The 23,815-nt window shown below is 36.4% G+C and overlaps 1 protein-coding gene across 11 annotated transcripts in view; it reads right to left on the bottom strand.

The window, feature by feature from the left end:
* Positions 1-23,815, bottom strand: part of CHD9 (chromodomain helicase DNA binding protein 9) — an 87,660-nt gene that overhangs the window by 27,773 nt on the left and 36,072 nt on the right. For all 11 annotated transcript variants that reach the window (XM_041400402.1, XM_041400396.1, XM_041400393.1 and 8 more), the window contains 12 exons: positions 14,899-15,010; positions 11,481-11,630; positions 10,273-10,341; positions 10,129-10,184; positions 8,746-8,863; positions 8,145-8,231; positions 6,678-6,815; positions 4,400-4,521; positions 2,960-3,203; positions 1,713-1,889; positions 727-870; positions 368-623 (listed from right to left, as the gene is read on the bottom strand). In XM_041400402.1, the coding sequence (XP_041256336.1) occupies positions 368-623; positions 727-870; positions 1,713-1,889; positions 2,960-3,203; positions 4,400-4,521; positions 6,678-6,815; positions 8,145-8,231; positions 8,746-8,863; positions 10,129-10,184; positions 10,273-10,341; positions 11,481-11,630; positions 14,899-15,010 (1,673 nt within the window). The remainder of the gene's footprint in view (positions 1-367; positions 624-726; positions 871-1,712; positions 1,890-2,959; positions 3,204-4,399; positions 4,522-6,677; positions 6,816-8,144; positions 8,232-8,745; positions 8,864-10,128; positions 10,185-10,272; positions 10,342-11,480; positions 11,631-14,898; positions 15,011-23,815) is intronic.

The raw sequence follows: 23,815 nt of genomic DNA, 5'->3' as shown, positions 1-23,815 counted from the left end.
GTGAGAAGAGCAATGAAGACTGACAGAGATAATATCACTTTAAAGAACCATTCATTTTAAAACTTAGACCTAGAAGTTCTTGTTCTTTCTGCTTTTAAAGAGCTGTACCATTTCCATGAGATAATTGCTTCTAAATGTTTTGTGAAATCCTACAGAATAAGTTCAAGCTTCAGGCCTCAAATATGCAAATGTCTCTCAACTTTGTCTTGTATCTATCAAAAAAATGTTTCCACCTAATCCAATCCTTGGAAAATCTGAAGAAAACATTGAAGAATTATTACAAAATTCTTACATATTTTAAATAAAAGTGAAAAATAAGTTAAAAATCTCGAAAACCCCCAGTCTTTATCCTTTTCCCAGTATTTACCTTTGATGAGATAAGGGTGATTACAACACTTTCTGAGCTCCATCATAGTGTTAACCAGATTGGGTACATTCGCCTGCCCTGCTCCTTTGGATAAGAAGGCAAAATTTTTCTCCAAAATTGCTCGGTAATATTTCTTCTGAATATTAGTTAGTTCTACTTCTATTATGGTTTCCTCCTTAGGAGCCAGCTTTTTTTCTACATCTTCTTTTAATCTCCTGAGCATCATGGGTTTCAGGATAGCTTGTAGTTTCTGAACCTAAAGGAGGCACAACCGTTGGTTGGAACATGAAAAAAGGTAACACCGTAGCTCAATGAAAAGGCAGTCCCTCCTGAGCTCTAAAGCTCAGATGAATTCATACCTGTTCCTCTGTTTTAAGGTCTCCAAACTCCTGCATGAATGTAGATTCAGCAGGAAAACGCAATGGTTCCAGAAAATGAAGGAGGCTAAATAATTCTTCTACTGTGTTCTGCAGTGGGGTACCTGTTAACAGCACTTTATGCTCCTAGAAAAAGACAAAAAGACCTTGCATAAACTTATTTGCACACATTTACAAAAATGTTTGTGTTAAGTCTGAGCATCAAAACCTGAAAACACCAGTTCTATGTGTCACTCAGCACACCGGGAATACAAATAAGCAGATTATTAATAAAAACACTAATAAGTATTTTCTAGTAGCTTTCCTTTAAATTTTCTCTTCCTACATATGTAATGAAGGAACGAGTGAACACTTCAACTTTCCTGTAATATTCACAGATTTATAATCCTCCCTCTCTACAGTGTGAAAAATATACTCTGAGCATGTATGAGAAAGCAACTCAGAGGACTTGAGAGAACACACAGGAAAGTAATGATGAAGCAACAAAAAAAATGCAAAACTAGTAATGGTGCATCTGATACATGGTAGTATCTGCTTTTAAAAATCTTTAGCTGTATAAAATAAAATTTTAACTATAGGCCTAGACAATCTGTCTATTTAAAATTCTACCACTTGCATGCTTTTGTTGTTAAATAACTTGCTTAAAATACTTTCTAAATTTTAACACATTGCACAAAAACTAAAGCAAATTTTAAATGATATTTTCATCCTAATCAAAACAAAAACTGTACAACAGTATCATCGGAAATAGACTGTGCTTACAGTGAGAACTTGCCACATTTTGTTTAATCACAAATACACCAGCATAAGTTATCAAAACCACATATGTTTGAAGAGTATCAGGAATAGTTATCCCTCAAGAAACACTGTTTCAGAGGTCTTTTTTGACATGTAAAGCCAATTTTTCATTTGTTATCATACTATACCAAACTAAAATCAACTCCAAAAAGGGAACTATAGTTACTCACAAGGTTCATTAATTTTAGTCCTTCCAAAAGTTTGCAGTTTTTGTTCTTCAGTCTGTGAGCTTCATCAATAATAACACACCGCCACTCAATTGCATTTAATTCTGGACAGCCACCAAGGATCATTTCGAAGGTTGTGATAATGGCCTGGAACCTGTAGGTGCCTCGAACAATACGGCCCTAGAAATTCATCAACACATACAATTTGTTACATTCCCTCCCATCTGCTCAACGTACACATTTCATTGTTGAAATTTTGCCAGGAGCCAGACACTGGATTTTACATTATAAATTGCTTTGTCATCACACTTAATAATCTCTGTAACTCTCTAACTAATACTAATTAGTAATTATTCACAGACCCAAACCCAGGAAAAATTTAACCCCTTTTAAATTACAGATATAACCATCTAACAAGAACTGTTTCAGAAGGTGTATGTAGATAAAACCCCATTTTTAATGCAAAGAAAATCTGAAAGAGTGACAGGAAAAATTCTACAGCTGATCAATCACAATATATGATGTTAATACAGTTAGCAGTCATACAGTAAGTAATCACAGTATCACCTGAGAATTCAATGAAAACTTTTTATCCAGTTTACTCAATTGCTCTGACAAGGAAAACATGTAAAGCCTTCAACAAGGCAGTACAGAATAACTCATTAAGCAAGCAAGATGTCATTTTGATATTTAGCACTATTTAAAAAAGTTCTCAGCTTTAACAATTTTGAAGATATACCATGACAATTATAAAAAATTATTTATGGACAATATATTTTTAAAAAATCCTCTTTAAATAGTCAGGTTTCAAGTTTTTCTCATGTCATTTAATGGTGTGTATTTCAGAAAAGCAAGTTCAGAGTGTACACAGTTAACACCAGTAAAAGGAAATCAACAGCTTCATAGAGGTAGCAGAGCTTAATCAGTATTATTTTTTTCTCCCTGCTCTTCAGATTCACGACCCAACTGCAACCATCTGTGTACACTTTAATCTCCACAAGAGTACCAGCATCACTGCTATTCAATTGCAAAATTACTCAGCACAGTGAAACAACACACTCATCTTGCTGCTAACGCTGCCACTAAATTCACCCAGTAAGCATTTGCTGAAGATGCTCAAATGTAACATCCTGGAACGTGAAGTGACTTTCACCAAGATAAAAAGACAGATAATGTCAAGTATCCTTGTCACTGCTGCCACCTGAGCCATGTTTCGGGTGAGTTATTGCACACAAGTGACGTTACAGTACCTGGGAGTCCCTGAAGTACATCTCATACTGCTGGATCATCTGCCTGCTGATCATACTGCCGTGGTACACCACGACGTTCAGGTCAGTCCACGTGCGGAACTCCCTCTCCCAGTTTGTTATGGTGGAAAGTGGAGCTATGATCAGGAAAGGGCCTCTAATACCAGTCAGGAGGATTTCATACAGGAACGTAATGGACTGAATGGTTTTGCCAAGGCCCATTTCATCTGCTAAAATGCAATTTCGCCTGAAAGCAAAAAAATTTTACTTGTTACTATCATCAAATAAAGTACAGCCCCTAATGCTGTTAATAAAATGAACAATTTACAAAAACAATGCTCAAATACACCAGTCCACAACAACAGTCAAAACTGAGGAACTGCAAAAAGATCCTTGAAAGGATTCCCTGGTTAAGGTGAAAGAATGTGCACAAAACCTTTGTGTAAAGCTTTGCATCAGGTTTAGCACTGTCAAAACCTGAGAACAGAATGTTCCATGAAGTTCTACAAAAATATTCAAGAAGTATTCTTTTGGGACTACCTTTGCCCTAATTAAAGGAATTTAAATTAAGCAGGTTTCCTACATGCACATTCACCTTGACAAAACTAGGAATTAATGAAGATTCCCTAGAAATCACACATAGGAAATATCCCAGCTACACTCACATAAAAGGAGTGCATTAGAACATCATTAACAAATTTCTCTTTTTGATTCCAGAACTAGACAGATGCCTATAACTAAATTACTGCATGAAGCACCACTCTATGCTTGCCCTCAGCCACACTTTCCAGACCTTCGCTCTGTTTGCAGATGTCACCCAGCTCTGCATTGCATGAATGAGAATTAAAATCAGATTTCCTTCTGCAGATCAATAACATGCATGGTAAAATGCTACACCCGCTGCACTGCCATCACCTCTATAAGGGACACGCAACTGGTACTTTGGAAATACAGCAAGCAGAAGGTACATTAAAAGAAAATGAACTTAGAAACAGAAAATACATCACTCTGGGAAAGATTTTCCAAGTGATCATACTTCTGTTCATAACACATAGCATTAATGCACAGAAGTTAACTTTAGCTTAAAGTAGATAACGCAATTATTTACTAGCCTTACTTTTGAAGAGGGGTAACTTTATTATACTATTTCTAGCAATCACCTTGAAAGATGCAAGTGTCTGCTAGTTTCAAAAATTGTGAAAGCTTGCGCTTTCGTTGTTTTTGCTTTAATTTCCTCATAGCCACTGAAAATTTACCCTCAGTTATGTTAGCTGCATTATTTTAATATTTTTGTTCATTTCTGTGGATAAAACATCCTTGCACACCCAAAGGTAGAGAAATTTGCTGCAGTCACATCCTTTTAGCTATAAGCAGAGAAGCTGCAATAAGTGTTTCACTCCATATGGTTTAAAATCTACGTTAAAAAATATTCCATGCATATACCTATTGTACCAGTTGAATAAGAGCCAGTTAAGTCCTTCCAGTTGATATTCCCTGAGCTGATTGCCATTCTTATATTCCCTGGACTGTTCTATCTTCTTCCAGGAGTTTGGAGGTGGTCGGTCCTTTAAGGGAAAGATTAATAGAGGTACAGATTGATACATGCTTTATTTTTCAAAAATATTTAACCCTGCTATTTTGGGAGTGTATCACTTTAGATTTAGAATATTGTTATTCAACCTTGAAAGTGTAATTGTTAACACCACTTACTAATTAACCGTCTGCAAAAATCTGAAATTTGCATTTATTTTTCTGTATGAATTGCTATTTTTAAAATTAAGTCTGCATGATAATCAAATTAAGCAACTGGTTTCCAAAAAACAGAACACAAATACTTTGGCAGGAATAATAGAGCACACAAATTCATTTATATATGAAATTTCAAGATTACATGAAGTTTCACTTTGGCAGCTCTAAGAACAGGCAGCTGACCTACAAGAGAGCCAACTGAGTATTGGGATTAAGAACATCCCTGAAGTCTAAGGCAGCTCTGGAAGCTGATGCTGAAGCAGTCTGGGCATCTACACAGTTACTGTGATTTTGCCCTTTCCCTTCTGCACTTGCCCTGCACTGCTGATCACTCTGGCCCATTGCAAGGCATGAAGCCAGGGCCAGTAGTACAAAAAAAGTGAACTTGTGAGAGCTTTGGTGTCCTGAATAGATTTCCCCAAGGGATCTGATCTAAACAGCATCAGCATAGGCAGAGTCAAGATACAAAGACCATGACAAAACAGACTGAGTATCAAGGTGTATCACCTTCAGGGCCCTCACAAACTAAAGAAAGCTGAGAGACTGTGTATAAAATATTTATGTATATACACAAACATACAAATTCCCAAGCCTGGAGCCAGAACAGCCTGGCCTCTAGCTTAGCAGGTGGAATCATGTAGTTTTTAACTGATACTAGGTAGGATTCCAGCAGAAAACTCTTCTGACAGCTCCTGCATCCCAATGTGAACAAACTCACACATTCAAGTGAAGTAATTTTAGTAGGAGCTTTTCTCACCAGCTGTACTTCCCCCCCTCTCCCTCCCCATTTCTCAGCATTTATAAAAGCTAGCATTCACTTAGACTCATGCGGCCTTATGTGGCAGCTCTGAATTTCCCATGTGAATTCTCTCTCTGCCCTGCCAGCGTCAGCATCACCTGAGCCCAGGTCTGGGTGCAGCAGGAGCTGTCCCTCCCCAGCAGCTGTGGCTTCCTCCCCTCTCCCACCAGCTGCCATCTGTCCACTCCCCCACTCCTGCAGCAGCCATGCTCCTGCTTGCAGGGCTGCAGTCAGCAAATAATTTCCTCTAGCTGCTGGAGCCTGAAGCAAAAATACTTGTTGCTGATGCTGAGATGACTGTCAGTTGTACAGTTGCGCTTTAATCATCTTTTTCTCTCACAGCCAAATATGGTAACAGAGGTATAACAGCTCTTCTTCCCACATGCCAAAATGTCAGGATTTTAAATAAATACTACAAAAATGAACTCAATATAATATGAAGATGTTAATCGTGACTACTGTCATTATCTGTAGATGGAAAAACCATTAAAATAAATTCCAAAGCCTCCAAATTAAAACACTGTGCATATTTAGTTATGTAAAAGAAGTAAGTTAGAACAAGTGTTGTACTACACCACGCAGGACACATGTCCTACTCTGACAATGACATACAGAACTTGAAATAGAACTATTTTGCTTTCTCCTGCTCTAAGAGACAGAAGATTGATAATTTCAAGATAAAACACATTTCCTAATTACATGTGTTTTTCTTCCTTTCAGCTAGCTCTTTAACAAGAAATAAAATAAAAGCAGGAAAAAATTACAGAACCTGTTTGACAGATCTCATTTGCCAATTCCCTTCAGTGCTGAAGCACAAAATTTAACTCTCTTCTCTATAAAAGGGCGTTAACACGTCATCCTGGTTTCTGCTCATTTTAAAGGTGCTCAGTTCTGTGATAGCCAGTTTCAACTTGTGGCTCACTGCTCAGTTAGAAACTCAGAAAGTCACAGCACTTCAGTTTTTTTTCCTAAGCATTCATTTTTTTAGAGTAACAACTAAGCTAAGAATACTTATCTATGCCTACCTGAATGTTTTCTTACTCCTAGGTAACAAGGCACACAAACGCTTTACACAGAATGTCAATAAGCTTTATGTTTTAACACAGGAGTTTAAAGTTGGGAAAACTAAGTCAGATTTACCAAGACAGACAAGTAAATTAGATATAATTTTACCAATCTCCTCGAGTCAGGCCTGGAAGCTTGCAATTGTTCAAATTCTTCTATTTTTGCTTGATCTACATCTTCTTTCAGCTCCCACGTACTGTCTTCATATGGCAACGAACACCATTTTACTAAATAGTAAATAACAGGCTGCAGAAGAAAATTCTGAATGTTATCAGTTTTTAATTTAGTATACTGACTGTTAATATGCCTTACTATTAGATTAGCTTGCTTACACAAGAGCTGGAATCAAAATCACATTTCTGAAAATTTTTTAAATGTTCCATGTAGATTCCTGTTATCTACCCACTTATCCTTGGCTTCCAACACTGCCACTTTCTGTAGACCTCTGGAGTGCTTTTTTAATCCCTCTTACCCACAAGTAAATCTTACGTTAGTCTCAGCAAAGATAAATTACAGTATTTGTGATATTTGTGGAAATGGGGCAGGGTGGCAGAACTAACTACAGAGCGCTACACCCAGGACATTTCCTCCACTCTCCAAATCTGCTACCTGGGCCTAAAGCAGACCTTTAGAGCTCCTAAACCAGAGGTCTTACCAACAAGACTGAAAAAACTTTACAGTTAAAACTTGATAAACAACATACAGAAATGGAACCAAAGCAGCTCATCTTACTTAGACTCAAGATGTAAATATTTAAAAACCAAATAAAGAGTCATCCTCTCAGAAGCTGAGGGTAAAGTCTTAGGACAACACATTTTTTCTAAAAATTTAATAATGACAAATCTGCTGCATACAATGAAAAGTCATTCTAACTCTCAACTCTTAGGAAGATTAATGCAGAAATCACTGGGTAAAAGTCTGCTCCTTTTGCTATCCACACAAGCAGAATAAGCATTAAAGATATTCCAACACCCTTAATCAACAACTTTCTTCTCAGTCTTTGATCTTCACTTTTCTCAGACTCTCTGAATTTTGGCAATTTAATTGCTTGACTTGCTCTTCTGTTTTCTTTTTTTAAATCTCAGAATGTTTTTGTGTTGTGTAATAGCTTTCCAGAATAGGTACTTTTAAATTAAAAAAATGAGTTTTGATAAATACAAAGGGAATGGTTCACTGGTGGCTATCAATGCACTCCAGATCACTGGCTGCCTAAAGCTTTTATTACCAGTGACCCCATGCTACTATCAGAGAGACAGGACAGTATTTGGGATCAGCCTTTTGATGGAACTCACAAGACAATTATTGAACCTGACATTTATGTCAGTCAATACCTAAGCTTTGCGTACTATGACCTATTAAAACTAATAAAAATATAAGCTATTAAGTGCTGACTTGTCTTTCAAATCTCTTCCAAATTCACAGGTAGCACAGGAACGGACAAGACTGTCATGTCTTATTAAAAATATTACTGAAGCTTTGAAATCATTTAAGTGTTACTCCAAGATCTGATAAAATTACAATTGTCAAACACTACCTGGAGCTGTACCTTCCTGACTTGCTTTAAGACATACTCACCTCACCAGTGTCTTTATCTTCACAAAGAGACACTTCTAATACCCGGTCTACTTCAACATAGTCAGGATTAAAAGGTTCCTCTTCCATCTGCAGTGCAAGATGAATAAAATCAGTAGAGAGGCAAGAACAGTTGGTATTTCCTAAGACTTGGTCTCATCGTACACTAAATTAATTTGGTAGTTGGAAATTGAGGTTTTTGCACAGACCTTAAATTCCACACCAGCCCCCTGCACACAACCCCTTGGCTCTCTTGGGCAACACTCACTGAAGAGGGATTTGACACCAGATCTCTGGGATGAAGTGCTGTCTTGTGGAAGTCCTAGAGAAACTAGCCATACTGACACAATCCTTCCCTCCTTACCACTTCTAAGTAATTAATCAACCAACTCCACTTTTAGACCATATAAGTCAGGTTAGTTCAGTAACTCCAGCAGACTTACTCTTTAAATTACATTAAATAACCCACCCCCTGCTGCAACCAACACCAATGGCTCGTTTTTAGTTCCTAACAATCAGCTCTTCTATAAAAGCAAACTACTAATCACAATTTTACAAGGAAAAAAAAAAAGAAAAGCATATTTAATTTTTATTTCATACTCACATCTGCAAAGAAGTGAGCTCTTTGTGCTTTCCTTACTTTGAATCGCTTTATTTTCTGCTGGATTCTTTTATCCTTTAAAAGCTGTTGTTCTGTGGCCCACTCACAGTGGAGATATGAGCTAAAATCACAGAGATTGACATTAACACATTGGTGAAAGCAAAAGCTTACTATCTATTTTTAATATACAGTTAAAACAACAGAATCCACCATAAAGATCAAAGATTTATTCTTCCAAATAATCATCTTACAGCACCTAGTTAAGCCAGTGGTTTTGAGCTGGAATCTGCGAAACTATAGATTCACAGATTTCTTTCATGTGTCCTAAAAAGAGAAACAAGCTTATTTCAAGTGAGCTTCAACAAGTCAAGTTTAAAATCTGACACCTCTATCAGAAAGTACCCAGAGATATAAACCACTTCATATACTGGATGTGGTTTTCCCATGTATCCCCTGTGACCATCTCTCCAGGCAGCGCCGGATCACAGAGCTCAGCCCAAGGGAAGCTCAGCAGGAGCAGAAAGGACCAGCAGCACCAGGAGATGCAGCACCTACCTGTCCCCCAGGAGGGCCTTTCTGAAATTACATCACAGAAGTACACATATCTCTTCCTCACACCCCTTTTTTAGTGTATTTCCATCATTTTTAAGCTTTCTAAAGATATGCTACAAATAAGGTACAGCTGGGAATTACTCATCCTCAGATGAAAAAACAGATTTTACCCTTTCAGAAAAACACAAGGTAAATGTTCGCCAACAACCTGTGGAGTCAGAGTCTCAAAAAAAAATTAATTTATTAGAGCAAAAATCTGATTAAATTATTCACATATGCAAAATTTGAAATAAGCTTGGATTTTCAGCATCAAGAATTGCGTAGTGACAGGAAAAGAGATATTAAATTTAAAATAAAATATGGAAAAAGTTCTTTTTTTTCCCTGCAACTTTTTTTATTTCTTGCTTTTGATGTAAATTCATTTCTATCACAGGTTTTTTCTTTCTTTTTGAAACAGTAAGTCCAACTACTACATCAGCATCTCCTAAATGCATGACACTGTAAATCTGATCTAGGTTCACAAAACACCTCTGATTGAAATTCATTAAATTAAAATTTGCCTCAGGCATGCAGTCCCTGCTGAACTTAATAAATACATCCTCAATTTTATATATATCTTCTCTAAAAACTTCTGTTCTTTGGCAAATAAAGGCTGCTAGCTTATTGGACAGTGCTGGTTTCACAGTCCTCATAGTTTTAAAATTATTACTACCATATTAAAGATTCTTAGAAATTTAAATATTACATTGGTAATCTCAATAAATGACAAAATAACCTTAAAACAATACAAAACTTGAGTACATAAATATGATACTCCAACTTTTTAATACTTACTAGTTCTTGTATTTTACAAAAAACTCTTCTGTGTCTACTGTCATCCCAGCAGATATCTGGAAAAGGAAGTTCAGGGGGAATGTAAAATGACAGATGCAAACCCCTTTTTCAAATAAACCATTTTATCCCATGACAATCACTTACTTCTTTCTTTATTACCCTGGAGGACAAGATTTTGTCTACAATTGCTGCATCTTCTTCACTTGGATTTTCCTATAAACACACGAAAACAAGGATATTATAAAACTGCAGTACGTGCCCTCTCTTCTCAGACTTAAACCTTCAACCACATGTGGCTTGTCAGAAGATGAGCAATAAAGGGAAATTTGACCTCCACCAGCTGCATCCCCTAACAGGCTGTGAGCAAAATTTAAAATCCAGAAAGAGTTATGTGCACAAGTACAGCAAGGCTGGCACTTCCAAACAGCATCAGCTGCAGTGCTCACCTGCCAAACACACTCTGTGCAAGCACTGGGGAGTCTGATTCTTGCCAGACACTGTGGATGCCCTGCTGAGTTAAACTGATGCACTGGACATACCCAGAATTCAGTTATACACAACTGGAGAACTCTGACAGGTGGAAAAAGAGGAAAGAAACCCAGAATTTGACAAACTCAGTCTGATCCATCTAGTCTGCACACAAGCAACAAACATGCTGTGGAATCAGAGAGAGGAGGCTGTGGCTGAGAATTCCAGCAGGGCTGAGATGAGGCACAGATGGGATTGCACGGCTCTGCCACCAACTGGGGCTGTGCTCCCAGAGCCAGAGGTGATCTGTACAGCTGCTTGCAATAGTCAGCCACCTTCCCTCTTGTCTGATTAGTTCCCAATTGTATCATCATTCTCCTTCTCTTACAATTTCTGGCACTTTTTCAAGCATCTCATAAACACTTTTCCTGTTTCTTCCCTGCCACTTTGTTTACCTCGAGTGGCTTGACAGTAACTTTGAGTGTCCAAGCTGAACAGTGAAGTGTAAACCTGAAAGGGTTGTGGGGAGAGGAAGGGTATCCTTTTTAAATACCTCAGTAAGCAGAAATCCCCCAAATAATTTGATGCTTCTGTAAGTCATGGTAATATCAGAACAGAGCTTTTTCATAGGTCTATGCCACATAAAACATTACTTGAACTATATCCATCTTTAGTCTTATTCTTAACTTCAATTAAATCAACAGGTGTTTGGAATACAAAAAAAAAATACTAAGAAGTAATTTCTTACACTTTTCAAGATCTTAGAAAATATCACAATAAACTGTGGCTTAGAAACAATAATGTATTACAAGGTAGGAGCTTTATTCACTGAACTACCCGAGACAAATAGAAAGTTCCCACAGACCAAGCCAATTTTTACTTACCACAAATAATTGTAAAGGCTGCTCAGCAGGTAAAGGGGCAGAATTCTTCTTGATTTTAACAGAAACTTTAGCTGCTTCTTCTTCTGATTGTTTCCCTTCTCCTTCTTCAGCATATTTTTTCCTTTTAACTTGACGATTTGATCTTCTCTTCTGCCATGCAGGAGAAAGGAAAGAGATGGAGGTTTTACCCCAAATTCCCTAACCTGAGCTGCATGTTTTGGGTCACTCTAAGCAATACTTCAGCTGTATCTACAACCAAAGGTCAACATCTGATAACAAACATGAAATAACGTACCTCTGTAATCCACTTATGTTCAATTAATTAAATTGTTATTTTCTCTTTCATGTAAGCATACAACACTTATTTTTAGGGCTCAAAAGCAAACATGAAGCAAACATGAATATTCTTTCAGGTATGGGAGCAAAGCTGATACATAACAGATCTTCCATGAGCCTCAGTATTTCAACAGTGATTTCCTAATGCAGTGTAACAGCAGAGTGTTACTGTCCAACTCCAGCATCAGAAGGGAAGGTATAAAAATAAGCTGACGTGTCTCTACTAAATGGTGCTATACAAAAAAATTATGAAGATTTTCACTAGATCATATTGGTCAGATTGCTGATGAAATCTGACAAGATGGCTAATAAATGGTGCTATACAAAAAAATTATGAAGATTTTCACTAGATCATATTGCTGATGAAATCTGACATGATGGCTAATGAAGTCTGTTGCTTTGTTACTGTCTGTATTTTCTCCTCCACCTTAATCAAGGCTTGTTTAACACCATTATATGGCTTACTTTGCAGTTTCTCTCTCTAACCTATCATTCTGGTTTCTGCAAGAATCTGAGGACAACAAATTCCAGCTGAAGAAATAATGTTCAGTCAAAGAAAATAATTCCTTCTCACTCACAGTTTCAAATACTTAAGATTATTAGGATATTGCATAACATTTCCTACCCCTCAGTACCAACATGAGACACTGCCTATTTAACCGTAAGATTAATTTGTAAATTGGATTCACTGGATAAAAATAGCAGCATCAAACTAGTCAGCTAACATTTGAAAACACTATGATCTGCTTCAGAGAACTGATCATCACAAAAATGAAAACAGCAAAACAAAAACAGTCTCTACAAAACAAATCTATTATATTGAGCTACACAGAAAAGCGTTTTTTGTGGAAGAAAATCCACTGCAGGTTGCAAGTTATATTACACTGCAGTGCTCAGCTGGGAGAACAAGTTGTGAAGAGGACAAAACCCTAAATCCTGTGGTCACAATGGCTTCTGCAGAGCAGATGTTAAGTAACAGTGAGATTGCAGCACAGGAACTTTTCTTCCTGACTGTTAATTGAGCCCTTGGTCTGGCTGGTATCTGGTAAATGACATAGCTGTACTTTAACTACATTGCAAAAACAGAGCAGCAACCTACGGGTACAGTACAAGCCCAAGAAGGGCTATGACCATTCCTCTAGAGAAGCTGCAAAAATGAAACTCCTTCATGAGCTTTCCACAGTTATGTAGATTAGCTGTTCTTCCATAAACGTGTGTGGTGTTAGGTGCTATCACCAGAAGGAATTTCTAGTGTAAAGACACACTAATGTCACATTATACTTAAATCAATAATAGTTTGATGACAAAAGTAGGTTAAAAAAAAAAAAAAGCCAGGTAACATGAGCAATGCAAGATTATGTAACTGGCATTTTCAATTCTTCTCACTGTGTCTTTTCTTAAAGTATGAAGTGATTAGCAAAACATCAACATATGCTCTCCAACACATTAATACATAATCTGAGCTGTTTGAAAAAAAACTTTTGTATTTCCCTGAGCTGAGAACTATGGTCATAAACAAATAGCTCTAAGACAAAAAATGAAGTAGCACCACACATTAAAAATAAAAAAAAAAAATTTAAAAAATCCATCTACTTAAGAAAGACACTTGATGTGAAACTAAGCATGCAAATGCATTAGGGGGGAAAAAAGGCCTAAAATTGCCCCCCAGAGCTTTGAAGCAGCTATTTGCAACAGAAATTAGAAACAGCTCTTTGAAAATAGAATCATGAACATATTCGAAAACTAAAGAGAAAATGAATTAATCAAGTAAAGCAATTTATGACTTTCCTGCTTCTCCCCAGTTCCTTCAAAGAGAAGAGGACAATGCTGTGACATTCTGCAATAAAAGTTATTTCTCTCTCATGCCACCCCTGATTATCTCTACCCTCTTTTCCCTTCACACCATGAGCAGCTGATTTCATGATACTCCCAAGAAAGAACTGATCTTCACTCTTTTGTATTATATTTGTTGGCCTATAAATTTATGTTTATCTGATAACAGAACACGACTAAAAAGTTACAGATCCTTTCAGGTAACCTTCACCTAGGACAAGCTATCACTTCAGTTAATGAGAAGTCATTCTGGGAAATGGCTTCTGATCCCTCTTCCCCTCCAGCATCATTATCTGTGAAACACCAGAGGGCAATTCAGTATCTCATAATTGTTTTTTGACAACTATCAGCAACTAATGCAATTAATTTTAACTCAACAGCACTTTATTTTGAATACTGATTTTGCCTCTGCGGATGAAATTGCCACAGGACAAAAACCTGTGCAGTTCCAGCATATAACCTTACTCCTTACTGGAGATTGCCCTAAAGTAAGACGTTATAATTCTGTTACTAATGCGAACATAAACAGAATATAATCTCTTATCAACAGTTCCTATTTCTTCGTGCACAAGTTTTCAAAATAATTAGCTATGTTACTGTTATTTCAGGGCAATCTATGAAAAAACTGCAGAAAGTAAGTTACAAGAGAGCTATTCCCCAAGGGAATGACTCGACCACTTCAATTCTTCTTCGGGCACTTCCTTCAGAAGTATTCCACAAGCAACTAGAGCCTATCAGCATATTGATCATTGCTGCCTTCAGATCCAACACTGCAGGAAATCTGTTCTTTCAGTTTCTACAAAAGCAGAGCTCAGAAAAAAAAAACCCAACCCACATTAAAGCTTGAAACAACCCTTTTAAAAGTTCTCAAAGAGCCAGCTTCACTGATAAATGTCCCGCCGGTTAGGCAATCTCTGCATTTTCACACTCAGCCAAAGTAAGGGTCAGGTCTAACTGCCAGCTCAGTGTTAAGTACTTACAGTCTCAAATCTATGGGCTTTTGTACTGAAATGAAACAGATACAAGCAGGGCATTGATGTCCCATTATGGAAAAATCCTACCCTGTAGGATTTTCTGATTTTCAACTGAGAAAAGTGGCTGATGATGAAAAGTTCTACCTATGAGATACACGGAAGTGTGAGAGTAACTGTCACTGCATCCAAGGAAGTGTAACTTTCTGGAGACAGGGCAAAAAAGTTCTGTAGACATACAGACAGACATTTATCAAGGAAGAATACCAACTACTTACCTGTGAGTCTTCATCTTTCACTGGCCGCTGTGGAGTCTGCTTAGCATCAGACAATTCATCTGAAGATTCATTTTTCCTCTTCTGCTTTTTGCCCAGGGTGATGATCAGCTTTCTGTCAGAAACAAAACCCCAGCCCCCGAGTGAATGCTGTACACCAGTGTGTGTAACTTCAGGAGCAAATCACAGAAAACCCAGCACCACTGCCCGAAAAAGGAGTAACAGGTCTCAAATACCCTACAGCAGACAGCACTGATCACTAGCGTTATGAACTTCTCTACAGTTAACCTTGCTATCACAAATTCCTAATTATCATATACATTTTAAACTTTCACATGAGAAACAGAAAGACAAAATCCAACATTTACACCAAATGACAGTGGTAAACTACACAAGGTCAGCAGAGATAACATCTGCAGATGACAACACTAAATGATTTATCATAAAAAATTTACCATTGTAAAATGTAGCTTCCCTTATTTTTACTTAGAAAAATTAACTGTGGAGAACAATCTAAAAATCACCCAGAGCTGTTTGACATGCAAAATTTTTATACTTAAATAAGTATAAAATGGTAAAAATGGTAAAAATAAGGGAATTGAACAAATATTTTTTTTCTCTTAGGGGAAAAAAGAAGCTATATCAAAAATCTGGTGGTTTTATCTGTAAGTAATCTTAGAATCTCTCAGAGTATGTTAAGAACCACCATTGTGCTGAATAAATTAGTTAAACTCTAATGAAAAAGCACCAATTATCCCTGTTTGAATTTAAAAATTACACTGTAAATCATCAGATTTGTTTCTAACTAAAGGGTGTAAAAATATTTTTCCATATTTGAAATGTGCCAAATACACTTCTTTAAATGTGTTTACTGCGGCATAATTGTAGAATGACAAACTAGTCAAGAAAATCACACACAGAGAGCTGTCCTAAAATATATATTTCATATAGTCTCTTATGATTAGATCTGTAACAGAGAATGAGGAAAGTGCTCCAGCATACAAGTGCTTCTGCCATGTTACAAACAAATCAAGCACAAGATTTTAGCCTTTATACAGACAATACAAGTTATTTTACAGCAATATAACATCAAATACACTGGCCACATAATGAGAACACTATTGGTGAGAATGTTAATTGTTGAAACACAACTAGCAATTATTACTTCTCTTTGCAAATGTTCAAACAAGAGAACACACATATATTTACTATGTCCAGACTAACAGTTCACATGGAACATAAGCATGTTAAATTACCAAAACACTATGGAAAGTTTAAGGACCATGGCTTACAAAAGACTGCATGTATATCTTCAGAAGCAATAAATATTTGCATTGCTTTACAATATTTAATCACTATGTATATTCAGTGGAAAGGCTAAAAAACCCCAAAATCACAAAAGATTTTCCACTCCATTTTTTTTTCAGTTTTAGCACAAAGTGAACAGCACTGATGGATGCAGGTTGAAATGAAGCTGTAGTCAGCATAATCACAGAGCTGCTTGTTCACAAGTAAATTCTGGTCCTTGGCTTTTCATTAGGTGTTCTCAGTTTAATTATTACTTAGAAAACATGTTTCATAATCACAGGAAATAATTTCAGCAATGAACACACCGGTTTCCCTACTGACTTCAAGGTTAGTTTGAGCATTTTTTTCCCTTGCTTTTCAAGCTCTGATTAGGAATCATCTTTCTTTTTTTCTTGGTTTTTATTTTAAGACTTGTATTCTCGGGTATTTGTCCAATATGACACTTTCTAGTGATGGACTTGGATAATCGCTTTTTCCATTTTTATCTCACTGTGTTTCATAAAATTTAAGTGTTACATTAGCACTTGTCACTAATATGTCAAATCAGCTAATATATTCCAACATGATGCAGACGAGGCACATTGTGATTGACCTTCTGAAACTGTTGTTAAAAGGAATTCTAGATGCCAAAATTTAATATGCATTTAAAGGGAAACCTGGTAAACTTATGAGTGAGAATTTCCTGGAAGATCATTCATGAAACAATATCCACCCCACCAAGTCCCTGGTTTACACCTTGAGGGTTTGGAAAAAATGGTAAGAAGTATCAATATTATGTTTTCCCTGCTCTTAAATTCCTTCAAAGAAAAAGGAAAACTGAATGTTCTTTAATCAAGCAAGCGTAAAGATGTAAACCAAGCTGGAAGAGGTCTTGGGAAGACCTGTGGTCCCTACTCAAGGCCAACTTCAGAGTGCTTTTATGTTGCTCAGTTAAATTCCACATATTTCCAAGGCTGACAGCTGGTAGGTACCTGGGCAATCTGTTCCAAATTTTGAATCCTCTTTTGTGAAATGGTAGATTAAAACAATTCCTAAATGCATGTCGCTATGTTAAATATTTGTCTCTGTGCAACAACAGCTCATTCTCACTTCATGCACTACTGTTTACTATTTTAGAATCAAGGGTCCTTTAGTATTCAAGAAGCACAATATTAAGGGATATAGGGTTTACTATGGGTTCTGGTGGTATCCATTGAATAGCAGAGGATTTTAAGGATCTTCTGTTTCAGAACACGGGGTATTTTGTGATTAGACTGCTCTAGCTACATCTTTCCCTGCACATTTGTTCCTCTCCTTTTCTTAGTTTTAGTCCCTCCTTGGGTTCACCTCTTGCTCGGCCCCTGCAGCCTTACACACAATTTGCCAGCTTCTGTGTTTTGCTTTGAGCTTGCACTCCCCACCCCCAGTACTTCAAAAGCATCTCCCTGAAATTTTCTACACATCTCTGCATGCTGTAGATCAGAATGTTTCTTCCTCTATATGGATATGGTGCCAATGACAGGAACAAATGCAGTTTTACTTCTCTCTGATCCAGTGCCCAGAATCACAATGCTCCTTGCTATCAAAAGTTGCTGAACAACAGTATGGTGCTAAAGTCATACATTTCTATCAGTAAAAATGCAATCTGCTCATATTTTGGCCAAAAACTTCTAAAAAAATCTGCTATGTGAAAACAATAATTTTCAGAAGCTTGTAAACTGGATCAATTCTGTGAGAAATTTTCATTGAGCGAACAAGTTCTCTTGCCAGTTTATAAATTTCTGCATGAAAGCATAAAGATCCTTGGCTAAAATCCCTTTTTCCACCCTGAAACAAACTGTTCTGAACAGAAACTATCTATTCTGTTTCTATGAAAAGTTAACAGCACACTGTAGACATGGAATAAATAATATCACCAGACTCTACTCCAATTTCACTTTCTCTTGCCTTTTAAAATTCATATTTATCTTATTACATAACATTGATAAATATTTCAACAATTAGATGCTGTAGATTTCTTCAATACATAAGATGTTTAGAAACTTACACCACAAAAAAGGTTTAAAAAGAAGATTTCTCATGAGCCAGTATTACTTCTGATCCTTAGCACAGGACTCCTACCATGCTTTAGAGCTACCAATAACGACTATTTGAAGAGCATTGCAACTTTTTTCTTATAAGTGAAAACCAGTAAGAATGTGCTTCATTCCCCTTCTGTTTTATAGCTGGGAACATGATGGAAACACTGACAGTACTCTGAACAGCTTTAAAGTGATAAATGCTTTCCAAAGCCTTCCAAAGAATGAAAAAGGAAATATTAAAGAGGATAGAAAGAAAAAGGCAACAAATACGTATCAGGCATGTCAGGAATAGAAAGTACAGCTGGCCTTTAATACATCATTCTACTTCAATTTTCCCAAAAGAGAAAACACCAAGTAACTAATTATTAGTAGTCCAGAGTCACCTCTCAAATATTATCATTTGTAGCCAAACCACTTCATTAAATTACTAACAATAAAACTCCTACATTATCAACAGTATTAGCAATTCTTCATCACTATAAACTTTGCTAAAAATATAAAGTAGAAGTTTCCTTGACAGGATACTGCATCCTCTTGAATGAGAGTTAATTTGCTGGTATAAAACCATTTTCTCTTATCCTTTTATATGTTTAATAAATAATACTAACACAGTAATATTAGCCACTGTCTCCTTCTCCAGTTGTATTTCAAATTAATAACTTCTGGACTGTGCAGTTTTTAAAACACTCCTAATAGTCTTTTTGGAACCATCAGTTGGTTCAAGCTCACACTACACTGAAACAGTAAGCCCAAATAATAAACAAAATTACATACCAGAAGAATGACCAAACCTTGAATTTATTGCCATTTTAATCAGGACACAAGACAATGACCTTAAGAGATCTAACACAACTCAAAGATTCAGCGAGCACCCCTCCTTTCTGGCCACAGAGCTGTTCCCCCGCACCTGCCTGGCTGGCAGGGAACTGGAGGACAAGTGCCAGCACCTCCCTGCCGGGAGATCCCAGCTGGAGGTCCCCCCACCCACCCCAGCATCAGGGTGACAGAGAACCACCTCCTCTCCACCCCTCTGCCCGTCTCCTGAGGCAGCACCTGAGTTTGTAAGGGTTTCAAACCATCTTAACACTATCAGATCAACAAGCAAAGATTATCTGTCAGAGTGCCGGGTTCTAAAACTGCTTGTTAACAATACTTGTGAGACCTGCTTCGAGGTACAAGGCAACACGGACATTACTCATTTCAGCAGTGCACACGATCACATCCCACTTGCTGGCTTCACTGCTACATAATTCAAGGATTAATGAACAAAATCCACCAGTGCTCTTTTAACACATGAAATAATACAGCCACTTCTGGCAGCAGTTTTGAACTGAAGGACTACCACTCTGACTCAAGCATTTGTAAATTGAGTTCTTAGAATTTGGGGGACTTATTTAAACTATGCAGTGATTAAGAAAAAAGAAATTACCTAAATGTATTCAACTGATATTGTCCTTTACATCACCAGTGCAGAGCTGTTGCTTTTCATCAGGCTTGTGATATTTAATTTTATGTTTGAGTAGGTGGGAATACGTTGAGAGCTATAAAACCTAAATGCCAATCTACTTTTTTGAACAAGAGAATGTTCACAAATTCATAATTCTTCACATCAAGTGGTAAGAAGTAGACTTTTTAGATTAAATATGCATCACCTTAGATGGAAGAAGTAGAATCAATTAGAAAAAGCTTATAAATGGAAACCAGTTCTATGCAAAAATATGGAAGGGTTTAAACAGATTCCTAAATGTCAACACACCTTAGTAAACAGCCAGGATATGAAAAGTGATTCTGCTGTCTGCAAAGTAATTGTAAAGCAAATTTTGAAGAATTAACTTAAACAGTAATCAGTGCATAAAGCAACTTTGGTAATACTAAATATATTATATATACATTGTTCTAAGAATTTCTGTCATACCCTTACAATGTCCTTGGTAATAATATAATTTAATCATGAATCTTCACCAATACTTATGGCACAGAAACTGTGCTAACCACAGAATCCAGTTCTAATAGACTTGACTGAAATGAGCAAGCATTATTTCTCTGTCTTCACAGCTCCAAGAAATAAAACCTTAATCCTCACCTTTAGAAAGAAACTACAGGCTGCCTTGAAAGTAGCTGCTAGCAATTTTTAACTAGCAATGATAAATTGAAATAATTTATGCTATACATTTTTCCTGTTCATGTAGATCTCAGAGACTCAGTAAGGAAAATATAAACAGTTAACATGAAGCCACCAAACACAAACTGATTGAGCAGCAAAAAACAGGAACTTCGAAAAATCATCCTGCCCCTAGACCCAGTAGTTAAAACTCATCTTGATCCCAGACGAGGGCTACTCAATGTCAGTAAAAGCTGTACTGTTATCCTACATTATAGTTTAAAGCACCTTTTTTTTTTTTTAACTGATAGCTATCAGGCAATTTTATCAAGGTCTATTCAGCAATTAGTGTTCCAGCTCTACAGTTCAACGGTAACTCTAAAAATCCTCCTCCAGAGCAACACTGAACTTGCTACACAGAATGAAGCCCTGTAAGAGGGCAAAGTCTATGATCACAATCTAAATAAAAGTTTGCTGTTTGAGTTCTGGGCTACAGAGGGTACAACTGTGCTCTTACTGAACAGGCTGTGTTTGTTGCGAGCAGAGATATAAAAATTAAAACTGCTTCTCAAACACTTCTCAAAAGAAAAAAAAAAAAGAAGAAATCAATATATTTGTTACTGTTTCAGATCACTCAGCTTTGTGTTGGCCTGCAAAAATTAAACAGGAGTCACCCAAAACATACATGTGACTTCAAATCTCCTCAAACACACCCAACTCTGCATCACCTCCTGCATTGCTCTGACACTCCAAATCCAAACTGAAGGACCAAATTTAACAGTTCCTGGAAGTTAAATGAGTTTGCTACAGAAAACCCTGATTGAAAAGAAATTTATTCATCTGGGATGGACATATTGCAGTAGATCTCCTTCTAAAATGGAACAGCAGATGCACCCAAACAAATTCTCCACTACTGTTAAAAAGGTATATTGATCTCATTTTTTAATTATTGTAAAACTTTACTGGTTTCAAGGTTTCACTCACAACTATATTGCTGGCAGAAAAATTAGTTCATAATAGCTTCTAACTGTTGGAAATTGTTTGCTTATCTTTTTAAAACATGAGGGGGGACTTCAGGTTTGGTTTCTGATTAAATGCAAGGAATGCCATATATACAAATATGTATATATATTTATATTATAAAGTTTTTCTCATTATTGATTGAAACAGAATTTAAATTCTTTTTTATCCCACTTTAAACAGATTTCAAAAATCTTTGAATTCAAAGAAGAAAAACATTTTCATTGAACTGAGATTTTCCCTTCCCTTCCTGCCCAATAAAGCTCTTATCTTTTAGAGGTATTATTTTAGCATAGTAAAATTTTCTCCCAGGATTCAGTCAAAGTTTATTTTAAGGTAACGAGAAAAATCAACGGAGCAACCCACACGCTTAAAAACCCAATCCTATTTTGACTTAATGATTCCAAGGACGTGCTTAGATTCATTAAGAAATATTTTTTTAAGAACAGAAGACAAGACAAAACCTTTACCAGATCTGTTTAGTCTTCTAAACTCCTTATTCTTTAATTTTGGTTTTCTCTGAATAAAACAAAATTTATTAATTACAAAATTTTTTGAACCATGGTTAAAAAGACAAATATAGCGATGTTGTAGTAATTATTCTGCTATAATATCAGCAGTTACTCTTGCATAGAAAGCAGGGTTTGGTAAGATTGTTCTTTTAAAAAATCAAGGCCTTATTGCAACTGCTGCTCTATAAAATCCCTGGGGTATTCCTCGTTAAGCAGTTATTATTAATTTATTTATATGAATAATATACAATAGTGCTAATTCAACACAACATATTAATAATCTCTTGGAATACAAAAATGAAATATAATGAGACATATTTTTGATGTCTCAAAGCATTTGATTTGCTGCTGTCCATCTAAATAAAATGGAATTCCGTGAATATGAATGGAAATCTGTAACAAGGGGTGGTTCTAGAAGAGTCTTCACCGCTCCTTACCAGGACCTGACTGCTCCATCTTTGGGAATGTATCCTTTATAAAGAAAGCAATACCCAGCAGCATGACTAAGTTAGCAGAGTGCTACTGGGGCATTAGCTGATCAAGCTGGTAAATCATGGGGAGACAAACCTTCACAGCTCAATGCAAAATGACGAAACACTGACAATAATTAAATGGGAGCTCCTCTAGCAGCTTGCATGTACTCTGCATCAAACACAAACACCAGATAAAAACAGTTTGAGAAATGTCTCTTTCTCAACAGACGCTGTCTGATGAAATCCTGGAAAGTGATCCTAAGTGATGTGCACAGCAAAGCATTTCCCCAAGACAAAACTGACTGCACAATCATAAATTGTAGGTAGCAGTTTACTTTTTTTCATTAAAAAAAAGTAAAAATATTATGGCAACTATGTAGTATATCATAATGGTGTTATTTTGGCCGGTTTTGTCAATTACCCAAAAGAATGAATAAAAAGCACTAAGGACAAATCACAAGGTTTCATGAAACTGACATTACCTGAACAACAGTGTAAGTTTTCTATTATACAGACCCACAAAATGTTTGTTACAGAATATAAGTAAATTCAGAAACATTAAAGTGAAATCAGCTTTACAAAAGTACACATCTGAAATCCCACCTTAAACTAGATGGAGAAAAAAAGAAAAGGAAGCACTACTTGATGCTTACAAGCAGCACCACATGCCAACACATAAACAGAACAGAAAGAAATTAACATAATGAAATTTCACGTTAAGAATGAAGTTGGGTATAGAGCAGTAACCTTCAAACTACAGGATAACTACTCAAAATTGTTTACTCCAAACATGTAAGAAAAGCACTGATCTCTACAAGAAAAAAAAGAAAATGCAGAGATATAGGCTGATTAAAATAACATTCATTTCTGCTCCATACATTAAAATATACATATGGATATGAGACATTTAAATTTCAGAGATATGCCAGTTAATATTTCTACTACTACAAAAAGAGCATTTATTTAGACTAAAAATCAGACTGTAACTAAGATTTCTATTTCAAGCTGAGTGATGTACTCAACACTGGAAATCACACACACTCCTTTAAAAGTAAACAGACAACATAGGTTAACTCTGGAGTCCCAAGATAAGCCAGTTCCTGAAACCCCATGAGCACTCCAAAAGCTCCTCACACCAAGGTATCCACCCAGCTTGACCCAGCTGAGTCTGCAAAATATTTAAGAGGGCAGATTAAACTGATATGAGTGAAGACTACAAAGTTCTTAAAATTTAATCTTTTCAGTATGTGCTTTACTTTTAATACATGTGGTATCTGTAAGAATATTCCCTTTCCTAAAAGTTCATTAAACTTCTAATTTCTCCCTGTGTAGTTTATCAAGCACACTGTATTGAAGCTACATGCCAAAATTGATAAAGACAGCATTTATAACCCAGAAAAACTCAGTGTGGAGTCAGAATGGATTACAAAACTAGATAGAAGATAT

This window comes from Onychostruthus taczanowskii, unplaced genomic scaffold (genome assembly GCF_017590055.1).
Source record: "Onychostruthus taczanowskii isolate IOZ18803 unplaced genomic scaffold, ASM1759005v1 scaffold18, whole genome shotgun sequence".
Classification (NCBI taxonomy): domain Eukaryota; kingdom Metazoa; phylum Chordata; class Aves; order Passeriformes; family Passeridae; genus Onychostruthus; species Onychostruthus taczanowskii.
This window is presented reverse-complemented; position numbering and strand designations above follow the sequence as displayed.